General features: G+C 26.9%; 1 protein-coding gene across 5 annotated transcripts in view; it reads left to right on the top strand.

Annotated features, from left to right (window-relative positions):
• The window catches only part of LOC122508914 (zinc transporter 1), a 316952-nt gene that overhangs the window by 90300 nt on the left and 211193 nt on the right, over positions 1 to 15459 (top strand). For all 5 annotated transcript variants that reach the window (XM_043622581.1, XM_043622582.1, XM_043622579.1 and 2 more), the window contains one exon: positions 1614 to 1909. In XM_043622581.1, the coding sequence (XP_043478516.1) occupies positions 1614 to 1909 (296 nt within the window). The remainder of the gene's footprint in view (positions 1 to 1613; positions 1910 to 15459) is intronic.

Raw genomic sequence — 15459 nt, forward strand, 5'->3', positions numbered from 1 at the left:
TTGATTAATTTTGATTAAAATTCCAATTTCTGTCTAATAGAAATGTTATCAAATCCTATACATTTTAATAATTTTTTAAGCAGGGTAATTTTGGTCAATTCATTTTGTCTATTACTGATAAATATTTATTGGTTAAAGATATTTACAAGAAACTAAAAAAATGTGAAAGTTAAACATATCAAACAGCAACACTTATAATCACACACTGCAAAACACACGCTTCTAATCTAATGACGCGACGCCATGGTCGCCATGACACTCAACAGCTGGGTAGGTCGACGCCTGCGCGTGTAAGATTATATGAGTACATAGATATAAAATTTTATTTCTTCTTGTTTAAAGGGAAAAATATACCTACTGGATTTTCAGTAATTAATCTAGGAATTCATGCATTATTTGTTTAGAATGTAGTTAGAATAAATATTTGAATAATTGAATATATTATCTACCAAAAAAGTAACTAAAAAATCGTACACTTTAAGCTGAGTTTATAAATATATTTATTTTCCACTTTCGTTAATTTAATGCAACAAATATTTAAACATACTCTTTCTAATTTAAATGCGTTAAATATAATTTCACAGCTCTTTGACACACACTCTTTGACACTTGGAACGATTGTATTTCGTTTCCTGCGCATGCACTGACATATCCCAGGCGGGATATCCCACACGGGATGACCCACGAAAGAAAACTTTGCATATCCCGTAGATATCCCAGGGATATCCAGTGGATGTCCTTGAGATATCCAAATTTCCGTCCCGTGAGATATCTCATGGGATCTCCCTGAGATATTTTAGGGATATCACGGGATGGAAATGGGATAATCGCGGGATATCCCGTGCTGTGAGGGATCATTTTCTGAAGAAAATAAACCATCATTGACTTAAATCGAATCAGATTTGAAAAAGTTTAACCTTTTAATATGAAGAAAACTTTGATCATATGCAAAATGACTAAATAAACAATTTTTGTAAGTTTCAAATTTTTTTCTTGAAAATTGATATTTGTTCTTCCAGAAGATACGAATAACAATTATATTAAAAAATTCTTTAATGTCAATTCAATATTTTTTCTGAAGGTCTGCATACCTGTAAACAACCTCCTTAATTTGTGTACCCCGTCTTGCCCCACTCTCTCCTGCCCCATCTTGCCCCCACCTACGAAATTGAAGTTTAGGTTAATTACTACAATTTACGATTCAACAAAGAAAAAAAACATATGCTTCCCTTCTTCTGTAACTCTTGCAAGTTAGAAAAAAGTTTATACAGTTCATTAACTGTTATTATTAAATAATAAACACCTCATAAAAAAAGTGAAAAAATGACGAGAAAATCGTCGAAAACAGTTTTTTTAGTAAAACAGATAAAAGATTTGTTCTCATGACTTTTATGTTTTGTAATCAAGAAACTATCGTCTCGGTGCAGTATTATGTAAAATATCTTGCCCCACTCTCCCCTAATTTTAATTTCTTGCTACAAGGTTTTTTACTTCTTGTTACAAATTCGTAATATAGGGAAAAATTCCTATCAAAATTACCATCGTTTACACTTATATCAAATGTTTGCCGATCAGTGTTATTTAAAAAAATTTAAATGTACTTTATATTTCAGCAATCATCGCCCGATAGACAAATAAGAAGTACTTTTGGCTGGGCAAGAATTGACATTGTAATAATGTTAGTATGCTGTGTTCTTGTTGCTTCATTCTGTTTCTCTATAATAATTGAAGCAGTTCAAAAATTAATCCACATTGATCACTTAGATGCAATGCATCATCCAATTCCAATAATGATCATAGGTTTCGTTGGGATTATACTACATATACTTTATTACATTTTTATTGGTGAATATTCGTTTAATCAAGGAATATATTTACAATTTTCAAAAGCTGGTTTGATTTTACCCAGGTGTGTATAAAATTAAATAGGGTAAGTGTACCAATTGCCGAGGGTGTCCCATTTGTCGATGTTACCATGGTAATAACCAAAAAATATTGTCTAAAATATCTCATTTGCTTGTGGACATAATATTAATATATATTTTTCACATTCATAACGCATGAGAAAATTAATATTTATCACTTTTTTCCATTAACAATGTGCTACAATGTTTAAATAAAATTCAAAGTTTGTTTACTCGACAACAGGAACCATCCTCGACAATTGGTACGTTTACACTAGATAAGTTTTTGTTTTGTATTCTCAAAAATAAACAATACTTTGTAAAAATAAGTCTCGTTTTATCATATTTTCCAGTGATGTTGTGAACTCTGACCTGAGTTCTATTACACACTTTTCTGGACCTCTTAGCGTTTACTAGACATGAAGTCTCCAAATCGTAATATGTTACATATACTCTATTGAAAGCGCTTCCCCGTCACGTATGTAGAAGAAGTCAGAGCTGAGTCGCACATCTTTCGAAAATGTGCTACTACATGATCTTTTCTTTTTCAGAGTATGGTTAAAAAGAAAATAGTTATTTTACTTGTAATTTGTATTATAATATATAATCATTAAGAAAGTAGCGTAAATAAAATATCGCATCAGTAGAATTACATGTTTTACGAGGTTAGTCTAGAATTTACTTAATAATTACAGTCATCGTACGTTACTTTGAACTCTAGGAAAGAGATCTAATTTATATTCTAAAAGAACCTATTCATTAAAGAATTAAGACGCTGTCTGACACTCTTGCCCAATGAGGAAAACTGAAATACTAAATCTGCACAAGGATGATTTTTGACCCATTTTTGACAATTATTTTCAAAATTTTTTGAATTTAACTTAGAATTTTAATTTCTTACTTTGAGTTTCACAGAGAAAAGGTTAGTTTTACAGCTATGAAAATTTAATAAGAAAGCATGTAAATAATTTAGACAATACAAATTTTCTGATTGATACCTATCAAACAAATATATATTTGCTCAAAATGAGTTAATTTATTTGTAAAAATAGATTATTATGTAAACATACCAAAAGTAAAAGATAACAATTGATATTGAAATATGTGCTTATTTTACTTTTAAAATATCGACATCGTATATCGATCGCTGTGACGATCTTGAGTTCGACTCTACAGGTCGTATTATCTTAATGCGTAGCGTGACTGAGACAGTCATCGTATTTTCCTTGTGTTATTTTTGATTAATAAACCTTATTTCAAGTTGACTTTTATTCGTTTTAATCAATAATTGATTTGAAAACTTACCTACGAAATGTCAAAAAACACCACATCATAAATACATTTTTCTAAGAAGTTTATAAATATTAAAAAACCTTTTTACTACTTAATATTAAGTACCTTCAATATACTTTCATATTATGTGCTGACTTTTTAGTTTTATAATATAGAAATGTGAAAAATTTTACCTTTAATAACCTTAGAACATAAGATGTCTTTTGGATGTCTTTCGAACAGACATGGACGTCCTAAAGACATCCCATTGCCTTTTGGGCAATAGGACATGTGGGTCCTATTGCCCACAGGGATCTTCTCAGGTCCAATATGAAAAAATCCAATCTTGGTCTTAACCCTTAACCTCCTTACGGTTAACCCCGAGTACACTCGGGGTGTATCTTTCATTTATTTATGTAAAAAATTAAATTCGAGAGTCATATAAATAACATTCTTAGTGTAACTTGAAGCTAAATAGTTGTATTTAATATCAAAATAAATATGAAACAGTCAAAATTAATTTTAACAAAATTATAAATTTATTTCCTGCAAAATTGAAAAATGATAAAACCGTAGGAGGGTTAAAGAACACTGAGTGCAGATCGCCCAGGTGTTTTTTTTCAAATGCGTTCCATTCTTAAAAGCATGTCATTGTTTATTGTTAAATATTTTTTAACAAATTAATTTTAATCAATAAAATTTTTTCAATAAATATTTTTCATATTCATCAGAACTTTTCCTATCGATTAAAAAAAATCGACTGAATTTCATCAATTTGAGACAAAGATATAAGGTTTCAAAGTATTGCAGGGTACAAATCGCCCATGTGTGTATCGAATGTAAGTTTTTGATTTATTAAATTTTGGTGATGGAGAACCAGTTTTTTTAGTTTTATTCCGGTTTAAAAAATGTGCTTCCAAAAACGAATTTGTTATAGTTAAAATGCAAGCAGTTTTTTGCAACACTATGTAGAAAGCACCTGAGGAGATAAAAGTGATTAAAATCACCAAAACTCATAAAAGACTCAATATTAAAAGTAAAATTTTTTATATTTATATATTGTAAAACTAAAAAGTCAGCACAAGTACTTAATATTAAGTTGTAATACTTTTTTTAATATTTATAAACTTTTTAGAAAAATGTAATTAAAATGTGATGATATTTGACATTTCATATGTAAGTTTTAAAATGAATTTTTATCTATTATTTTGGGTATATTTACATTTTAATTAAATTAATTAGTAAATTAGCTCATTTTTAACAAATATAAGTTTAAAAAATTGTATTATCTACATTATTTTCACGTTTTTAGGGTTCCGTACACCTACGGTGTATCGGCGGAACCCTATTGGTGAGACTCTATTGTCCGTAGCCAAATCGTGTCCCCCCCCTAGCGGCTAAACTATTTGACCTAAAGAGCTCAAATTTGGTCCAGATATGTATTTTCACTCGTAGATTACAGGAAAAATATAGCGAATGTGATTGGAGGTGATGGCCATAGCGTTGTCAAGGAAATAACAAGATTTTTGGCCAAAAATGCATAAAAAGTGACCATTCCCCCCCCTTAACTTCTAAACTATTCGACATGGAGAGCTGAAATTTTGCATGCTGGTGTATTTTTACTCGAATATTACAGGAAAAATATAGAGAACTTGATATGTAATGATGGCCATAGCGTTGTCAAGGAAAAACTAAAAAATTTTTTAAAAAAAATTGCTTTCCCTAACTTTTACATTATTTGACCTAATGAGCTAGAAATTGGTATCCTGGTGTATTATTACAGTCTGACGACAAAAAATTTATTTAAGAAACTTTTTAAAAAAAAATTTTTTTTTAAATTTTTTTTTAATTTTTTTAGTTTAAACACGTGGCATTAAATATGTTAAGGAAGAGTGAAATTTTAAGAGAATAAATGAGAGATTGTTTTCTGACTTTAATTTCTTAATTAAAAATAAAAAAAATTGGACAAGTGCGAGTTGCACTCGCACTGCAATGGCGGGTTCCGTACACAAATATTAAAACAATACTTGCAACATTTATCGGTAATTAGTAGAATTAAAATAAACAATTAAAAAAATATATTAAAATCATTTGATAAGAGGAAATAACTAAAAAAAATTAAAGTATTGTATATATCTAATATTGTAAACAATAATAAGCAGAGGAACAAAATTTTCAAAATTATAGTTCCTCTGCTTATTATTGTTTACAATATTAGATATATACAATACTTTAATTTTTTTAGTTATTCTTTTTTATCAAATGATTTTAATATATTTTTTTAATTGTTTATTTTAATTCTACCAATTACCGATAAATGTTGCAAGTATTGTTTTAATATTTGTGTACGGAACCCGCCATTGCAGTGCGAGTGCAACTCACACTTGTCCAATTTTTTTAAAAGTGTTTTTATTCTTTGTAAAATATTAATTTTGTGTCGAATAAGAATAATAATTTTTTGCATTATTGGGTTAGTCCTGATTTGTAAAAATTGAATTTTTTTAAAATAACCTAAAGAAAACCAATTATATTGATACCAGTTATACTGTTAAATAAAATCAGTTCGAAGCATCCTTTCGTTTACTGTTATTTTTTATTCCTTTAATATTTAGGAATGTAAATAAATTACAGTTAAAAATTACATGAAATTATTTCACGTTTTTGAAAGTAATGAAATGGTTGTACCTAACAGGGAAGGGAAAGGCAAAGGTCTTCATTTTTCGAACATTTAAATACTTTTTTTGTTAAATTAGTAAATATTTAAAATATATTAAATGTGCAAATTAACATTTATTTCCTTATTCAATAATAACTCCAATATTGGCGCCTCTTCACACCTGCCGGACAGCTTCCCGCTGGGCGGAGCGCTTGCATTGTAAGCTTTAGGAATTTTTTTCTCAAAAACAAAAAATAACGCCAAGCTAAAAATTTTAAGAAAGTTTTATTATATTATCAACTTTATTCATGATTTTTTTCAGACCTGAGAAACAGGGAGAAAGGGTTTAAATACTAAAAACAAATTTTATTGTTTAAACAAATTAACCTAAAATTCATAATTTTTATTATTAATAATATTTTTCTGAAAGTTTAGTATTTTGAGCACAAAAAATGTTTAAAACAATTTTTTGTAACTCAAAGCAAGAAAAAGTTATTTTCAAAATAAAAAAATGTTACAAAAATTTTTTAATGCAAATATCTAGAAAAATAAAAATAATTTTTTATTGTTACTTAGTGTACTTCATTAGGACCCTAATCACTCTCAATTCTGATAATATAAGAAAAATCTGAGATATCATATGCCGTTTTCATATGAAACGCCCCATATATTAATTAAAAATCAATATATTCAATACTCACTTCCTGTGTAAAGGGTAGTTCCTAAGAAAATTTAGGGAGTTGAAATAAACCCATGAACTTTCATAATTGGAAGATTCGTATGAACCAGAAGGTACGTATTTTTCGACTTTCCGTCTCTCTGCCTCATATTCACCTTTCAATTTTAACCACGCATTCTGCACTTTCTCTACTGTAATAAAATATTCTAAATTTAAAATTTACTGAAAAGCATCTATAACAGAATATTATTAAATTTGTTTTAATTTTATTTGAATTAAAAAAAATAAAAAATTTGAAAATTGATAAAACAGATATATAAAAAAACTTTTTTAAAAAATAAAATAAAAAGTTATCAATTACCACTTGTTTCTTCATTTGTGATGAGGGCAATTTGGGTAGCAATTTCTTCCCAAATCTGGATTTTATTTGTTAAATTTTTATATTTGTCACTAGATTTGTCATATAGACAGGATTGTTTTTCTACCAAACTTATTAAAATTTCGTTTGCATCGATATCCGACATTTTGATAAAAAAAACACGTTTATTTTGTAATTTGTACTTTTAATTTTTCCCGACAGATGACAAACAAATTCAATAAATAAAAATAAACCTTTAACCCCAGTTTATATTTTATATAATAATAATTATTTTATGCAATAAGCGTTCTAGTTGATTAAGATTTAATGAAATTTTTTTGACCAATTGAAAACACATATCTCGAATTCCAGTCGGAAAACCAAAATTAAAAATTTCTTATTATAATTTTAAAACATTCTAAATAAAAATTTTTTACTACGACTAATTATATATATATATATATATATATACCCAGATAGCCAAGCGTACTAATAATTATTTTTTAGTACAGCGTATTGGTATCGTACTCATATCGTACTTGTACGAAATAATAGAGTATGTACATACCAGTACGATACTAGTATAAAAATGGTATGTTGTACGGTTAGAATTCTAAAATTGCCAAAGTACTCAGTACGAATATAATAATAGGTACAATACCAGTTCGTCGTACTAATTGGGATTTTAGGTTATGAATTTCCAATGCTTCTCCGCCATTATCAGTACGACATACCAGTACAGTACCTGGTACAGTGCGAAGGTACATGGCTGGTACAGTAATAGTACGCTGGTTATCTCGGTATATATATATACCCAGATAGCCAAGCGTACTGATCGTCATTTTCCAGTACGGCGTACTGAGATTATTCTCGTATTGTACCAGCACAAAATAATTAAGTATATACGTATTGGTACGGTACCAGTATAACGTCGGTATGTCGTACGACTGAAATTGTAAAATAAAAGTACTCCATAAAAGTATAAGGGTAGTATAATACCATTACGTTGTACTGTCATTTATGAAAATACAGCATATTCGTACGATACAAGTACCATACCGGTACACCGTACTCTGCGTGGTAATGCGAATATAACCTAATTTACTTTAGAGTTGTCAATGGCATATGCCTCCAGTGCACATGGTGCAATGATTTTTTGTTGAAAAGCTGACTTTTAGGATGCAATACAAAAGTTTTAATATGTGTCATTATATTTAAATTATAGAAATCAGTGGTTTAGTTTCTATTCATCTATATGTAATATGTGTATACTATTAATCTCAAGTGGTTTTGCTTTGTCATAATGCTTATTTTTATCATTAGCGTATTCTAATTACTACAACAATGGACAACTTCTGATTTTTAAACTGTTTTGTGCTTTACACTTGAGAAAAACATTTTAATTCAAGAGTTACAATAAAATATATTGAAATCGCAATATTTTTTAATTATTTTTCTTATAGATCACATATATACATGTGTTATTATTTATAGGTTAGAACGTCCAAATTATTTTCCTTACAATTTTAAACTGTTTTGTGCTTTACACTTGAGAAAAACATTTTAATTCAAGAGTTACAATTACAATTTTTAATTACTTTTCTTATAGATCACATATATACATGTGTTATCATTTATAGGTTAGAACGTCCAAATTATTTTCCATATACAATAAAGTACTTTAGATTATAAATGGTCATTATTCACAGTTATTTTAAAGAATGTTTAAAAATTAGCAAAGCAAAACCACTACAGAATTATTTAATTAAAATACTTCAAAACACTGATTATTCTAATAAAAGTAAATGTGGTGACAAGTTACATGATTTACATAATATCTTTAGGTACAAAAAAATAACTCTTTTAATAAAAATAATTTACTTCAAGATTAAATTGATCTTAGTAATGATTCTTTCAGAAAATTTATCATCAAATATTAAATTAAAATAGTTAATACTTAATACAGACTAAAGCACAAGAGGGGGAGGGATATAAAAGGCTTTACACGCGGTACTAGTATAGTACTACGAATACAGTAACCGTACGATAAACTAAATTACAAAAACCTTCAGTACACCATACTATTATCGTACTCGTATTATACGAGCATAAGCATACTGGTACGGCATATACTAGTACAGTACCTGTTACCGTGCGAAGGTAGATGGCGAGTACAGTACCAGTACGACTAATACGCCATAGTCGTATTGTACATGCATCGTACTAGTACGCTGGTTATCTGGGTATATATATATATATATATGAATTATTTTTAATAAGAAATTAAAAAAATTGTTTATTATGAAGTATTTATATTTTATTTATTTTATTATTATTTATATAATTTTTTTCATTTGTTAATTTTTTATAATTATTATCTGTTTATATTTTTAATTATTTATTTATGACTTTTCTTGTGTTTACAAATCAACTAAAGTGACTTTTTCTATACCTTTAAGTAGGTGTTAGGCCTTGAAATTAAAAAATTAACTGAATAGTTTTAAAAAGTAAAAGGCAAAAAGTTTTTATATTTATTATTTAATCAAATTTAACTGTAACATACAATTAGATGGTAAAACAAAATACAGAACTATGTCTTTGTAACTAATCTGCCTGCTCCTCTTAAGTCAAAGTTTTTTATGAGCAGGATACTCTTTAATAAATCCCATGGCGTTGAAATAAACCCAAGAAGTTTGATAATTCGTGCTTTTGGATGATCCATACAGAAAATATTTTTTCATCTTCTGCCTCTCTGTCTCATATTCCGCTTTCAACTTTAACCACACTTTTTGCACTTTCTTTGCTGTAAATAAAAATATCATAAATTCAACATTTTATTTGTAATAAAATTTTACTTTCTCTACTGTAAATAAAAATATCTGAAATTCGAAATTTTATTTGTAAAACATAATTAGATGTAAAACATTTTCTCGGAACTAATAAATAATTATTACTTACTGCTTGCATCTTTTTTTGTAATAAGGCGAATTTGGGTAGCAATTTCTTGCCAAATCTCTTTTTCATTGTAACATTTTTATAATTGACATTAGATTTGTCAAATAGACATGAATGTTTTTTCACTAAATGTATTAAAAGTTGATTTACATCGACATTTGACATTTTAATGAAAAAGAAATTAAACTAATTACACAGGACCAGAAAATTTTCTTCGGGTAAATATACATTGACGGGACCATGTGTTCTATACGTATTTTGACGCCCTGAATCCAAATCTGGGTCTACTTTTGCCCCACCACGTCACAGTTCCGAGATAAATTAAAATTTCTCCAAAAACTAGACATTTTTACCATTATTTGCGAACGTTTATAAAGAGACAAAAAGACACATTTTTCTGATAATTTTCTTTACATCTTTTAAATATTTCATGTTTGTTATGAGAATTGACACGTGTAAATGTGAATAAAATCTAGAAATTACTAAATAAATTAATGGAAAAAATCGTTAAGTAGATGGTTACTTCGATTTATATAAAGTTACTATGTAATTAAATATACTTAAGATTTTTGTATTTATGAACAAAATGTTAAACTTTAAATAGAACTGAAAGTAATATCAGATCTCGTAGTATTCAAAATCTCTGAAGTAAGTCATTAATATATTAAATATATTTTACTTATTTACTTGCACTATTTGTAACATTAAATACATATTTAGAGAACAATGAAGGGTTAATTTTTCCAAATAAACATACAATTTCTGACAAATATGAAGAAAATTATGAGTAAAACTTGTATCCCTATAGAAATTTGAATTTTTTTTTTATTTTTGATCTATTTTTTGGAGAAATTTTAATTTATCTCGAAACTGTGACGTGTTAGGGCAAAAGTAGACCCAGATTTGGATTCAGCGCGTCAAAATACGTATAGAACACATGGTGCCATCAATGTATATTTTCCCGAAAAATATTTTGTGGTCCTGTGTTATTTTTCTGTCTGATGTTAGTGGGATAAAATTTCACTCAAAAATTTTGTTATTAAAACAAAAGAATATATAGTTTACTAAGTGAAGAAAACTGTTGAACACGAATATTAGTATTTTTCATTTTTTCTCGACAGATGTCATACAAATTCAATAAATAAATAAAAATAAACATGTTACCTCAGTTTACATTAATTACATAAAATCAATTAAATATGTATTGAATTTGTGACGAACCGACTTCGTCACATTTATACCTATGGGAAAATGAAAATACTTAAACTTAAACAACACAAAACCACACAAACATTAAATCATTAAAACATTTATATTAATATTAAGAGAAAAGAAATAAGATTCAACATATTAAGAATGTAACACATCTTTCAATAATAACGTGGCTTTACGTCTACACATTTCACATAATTGAAGTCATTGACCTTTTTGGATTGTAGTTCCACAATATCTAAGAACTTGGTGATTAAGTTTAATAAACTAAACTCACGCCACTGTCAAAATGCAACTATGCAAAAATGCACCGGTCGGTGACCGGGTGTTGCTAATTAAAATGACGATTTCCTCATACGATCTTCGGTGTACGAAATCGATCGTAAAGTGGAAATCGGGGAGTTGGCTTAAGACCTTCCTGAGGGAAGGTTGTGGAGAGTGTTTTTAAAGTATTTGAGACCTGAAATAAATAGGTCGTTTGTGAAGTTTAGAGAATAGAATTTGATAAATATAATTAGAGCAAAGTGAATACAATCTAAAGAATCATTTTATGTGAAAGGAAATACGTAAAACCAACATTTATTGAGAGAGAGAGAGAGAGAGAGAGAGAAAGTGATTAAGAATAAATAAAATATACTCAAGGAGTTTAATAAATACATATAATAAAGAAAAGGAAATAAATAGAAGGAATATAATAAAGGTTTACATAAAATTTAAGAAAACTATCAAGTGAGTAAAATTGATTTCTGTCATAACACATACACTACTCAGTACACATACAAGTATAATTAGTAAATGAACAATTTGTAATAAAATTATATTGTTTCTTAAAATCTATTTGGGAAAAGTTAAGTGGGAAAATAGCAATCATTGTATTTAAGTTTGTGATACTTTGTTATTATATACATTATTTGTTATTATATATTATATACTTTGTTTTGTTTATACTTTGTTATTGAAGATAATTGTTTTAATTCATTAAATCACTACTTCCTGACAATAGGGCTACACTACCTCTAAAATAGGGATACTCACCCCATTGGCTGAAACAATAGTCAATTTGGAGAGGGATCCTCTAACAAAAACTTTAAAGGTTTCAGGTTTACTGAGTAACATTTCACCTCTAATTTTATTGTTAACTAATTAAATTATTATTTCAATTTTAATTCATTACATAATTAATTGGATTTTTTTACAATTAAAAATGTAATTGGACCGCCGGCGACAAAAAGGGCTTACGCATGACTTTCGTTGGCCCCACGCAGGGCTCGAAGCAATTAATAAAGTATTTAAAAATACGGACTTTACGGACCAAAAATAAAAATTACGGACCATTTACGGGCCAACTGCCAAAAATAGAATAAAATAAGAGAATATTTTACTTAAAACTAGAAATTCAATTTTTCATTAACTATAAAACACGAAGAAATCGGTAACTCTTAGTCTTCGACTCGAAGTCATCGATTTCTTCAAGTTTTATAATAATTAATAATAATTATTTAATAAAAATAATTTATAATAATTAAAATCATTATCAATTCAATTATTATTTTTAAGAATTTAAAACTAAAATTCTTTGATCATTTTTTTAAATTTTCGAAAAAGTTCTTAAAGAATTTTAAAATCCATTTGTTCACAATATTCAGTTTTACGAAATTTCAATTATTCGTAAATTTTTTAATTAAATAAATATTAGAAAATCGAAACTAAAAATAATATCAGAAAAACTCAATTAAACTTCTTCAAAAAAATTCATTACAGAATTCAATTATTTTTAAAAATTTCCGTTATATTGCTTTTAATATTCTATTATCTAACAGTTGAACTGAAATTCATTTTTATTGAAAAATTCTACTAGAATTCAATTATTTAAATAGAAATAAAATGCAAATAAATAATTTATTGAATAATTAAACGTTTCATAAAATTCAATTCCCATAAAAAATCGTTATCAATAAATTTTCAAATAATTGAATTCTATCAACGAATTTTAATAAAATTTTTAAGAATAATTAGATTTTTCGAAATTTGATTAAAAAGAAATTTGATTAAAATTGTATTAAAAATAAATAAAATAATTGAAATTCTGCGATGAATTTTATTATTTATGAAAATAATTCAATTCTTGTGAAGAATTTTATTAAAATTTTCAAAAATAATTAAATTATTGCAAAAAATTAACAGAAATTTAATTATTTTTTTAAATTTTATTAAAATTCTTGGCATAAATTAAAAATAACAAAAATTCTTAGCAGATATTTAATTACTTTCAGAAATAAATAGTAAAAATGCCTTAAATAAAAAAAAAAATAAAAAAATAAAAAAAGTTAAAAAAGTAAAAAAGTTAGTTTAAATGACTTCTGTAGTCATAAAGGTGTTGTGTTAACTTTAATACAATATCCAGATGAGTTAAGGCTCATCACCCTTCTGTTAGAAGGGTTTCATAAAAAATCAGGTCATTTTAAAAAGAACTAACAAACTAACTCTGACATCATATGATGATGTCAGAGGTAATTCAAATAGAAGCTGAATTAGCAAGACAAATAATGAAGAAACTAGCTAAAACAAACGCGCGTGAGTACTTGCTGGGCGCAACTGCCATAACATAAGAACCCTGATTATCTTAAAAATAATGTAAGAAAATAAATAAATTTTGCAATAATTTTAATTAATAGTACCCAATGCATTCAATATCATTTAAAAAAAATTAACAAATTATGCATAATTTTTACTTAGTCTTATATAGTAATTACTTAACAATTATTGAAAAATTTTCTGTCTACTTCATAAAATAAACAAATCATAATATTAATAATATTAAAGTCCGTATTCCGTTTGCATATATATATTTTGTCTGTTCGCTTTTAGTATGTCTGTTCGCCGTTAGAGGGAGCAAAACGCCCCCCGCTGCGAGGGCTACTTGGAATTGAGTCCCGAGCAACCTTCACAGCGGGGGTCGCTTGGACCCTCAAACCCTCATTAGGAAAAACTGCTAATTACTTTTTCTATAAAATATAAATTTTCTAAATAGTAACATTTTTTATTTTTCATTAACATATTTAAATTCCTTACTTTCTCACGATTTTATACATATGTTGTTTACCAAAAAAATGTTAAAATTTAAAGATTAAGTTAAATATTTATTTAATAATAGGTATGGTTTTTGGTAGAGTTAACTTCATTCTATGTATCTGGAAAAATAATAAATTTTTTTAATTTTAACATTTTTTGGTAAACAACATATGTATAGAATCGTAAGAAAGTAAGGAATTTAAATATGTTAATGAAATATAAAAAATGTTACTTTTTAAAAAATTTGTATTTTTATAGATAAAGTCATTAACAGTTTCCCTTAATGAGGGTTTAAGGGTCCGAGCGATCCCCGCTGTGAGGGTTGCTCAGGACTCAGTTTTGACTTAGTATGCCGTATGGTGGGGGAAGGCTTCTTTCTCTCACGGGACTAACTTGGACATCACTATTCACTCCTTGTATGTAGTGTAGAGAGTTAACAATCTTGCTTCGTGAGTGGTATATTCATTTTTGAATATATCACATTAATATTTGATATACTTTTTTTTATTTTGGATAACATTAGGTATTTTCTTTTCTTTTTTTTGTATAATTTCTCTACAATTTGTAGAGAGTCAATTAAAGTGTTTCATGAGAGGTATAGTTATATTTTTTTAAATATTATATTATCATTTGATATAGTATTTTTTTTAATTTTGAATTTAAAGGATAAAGAAATTGACATTTTTTTTCTGTTTTGAATAAAATTTGATATTTTTTCTGTTTTGAATAACATTTGATTTTTTTATTTAAAAGATAAGAAAAGAAATATTGGATAAAATTGAAATTTGGATATTGGATGAAATAAAAGATAAGAAAAGAAATATTGGATAAAATTGAAATTTGGATATTGAATGAAATAAAAGATAAGAAAAGAAATATTGGATAAAGTTGAAATTTGGATATTGGATAAAATAAAAGATAAGAAAAGAAATATTGGATAAAATTGAAATTTGGATATTGGATGAAATTGGAATTTAAAGTATTTAAAATTTAAAATGGATTAAAGAGAAATATATATATTGGATGAAATTGGAATTTGATGCATTTAAAATGGATTAAAGAGAAATATATTTAATGAAATTGGAATTTGACGTATTTAAAATGGAATAAAGAGAATATATTGGATAAAATTGGAATTTGACGAATTTGAAATAGATTAAATAGAATATATTGGATAATATTGAATTTAGGCTTATTGGATATGTATATTGGATGAATTCGGAATTTGACGAATTTGACGAATTTGTCAAATTGAAATATTAAATAGAATATATATTGGATAAAATTGAATTTAGGGCTTATTGGATATGTATATTAAATAAAATTGGAATTTGACATATTGGAAATTGAA

Source organism: Leptopilina heterotoma, unplaced genomic scaffold (genome assembly GCF_015476425.1).
Source record: "Leptopilina heterotoma isolate Lh14 unplaced genomic scaffold, ASM1547642v1 Lhet_58, whole genome shotgun sequence".
NCBI classification, from domain to species: Eukaryota; Metazoa; Arthropoda; class Insecta; order Hymenoptera; family Figitidae; genus Leptopilina; species Leptopilina heterotoma.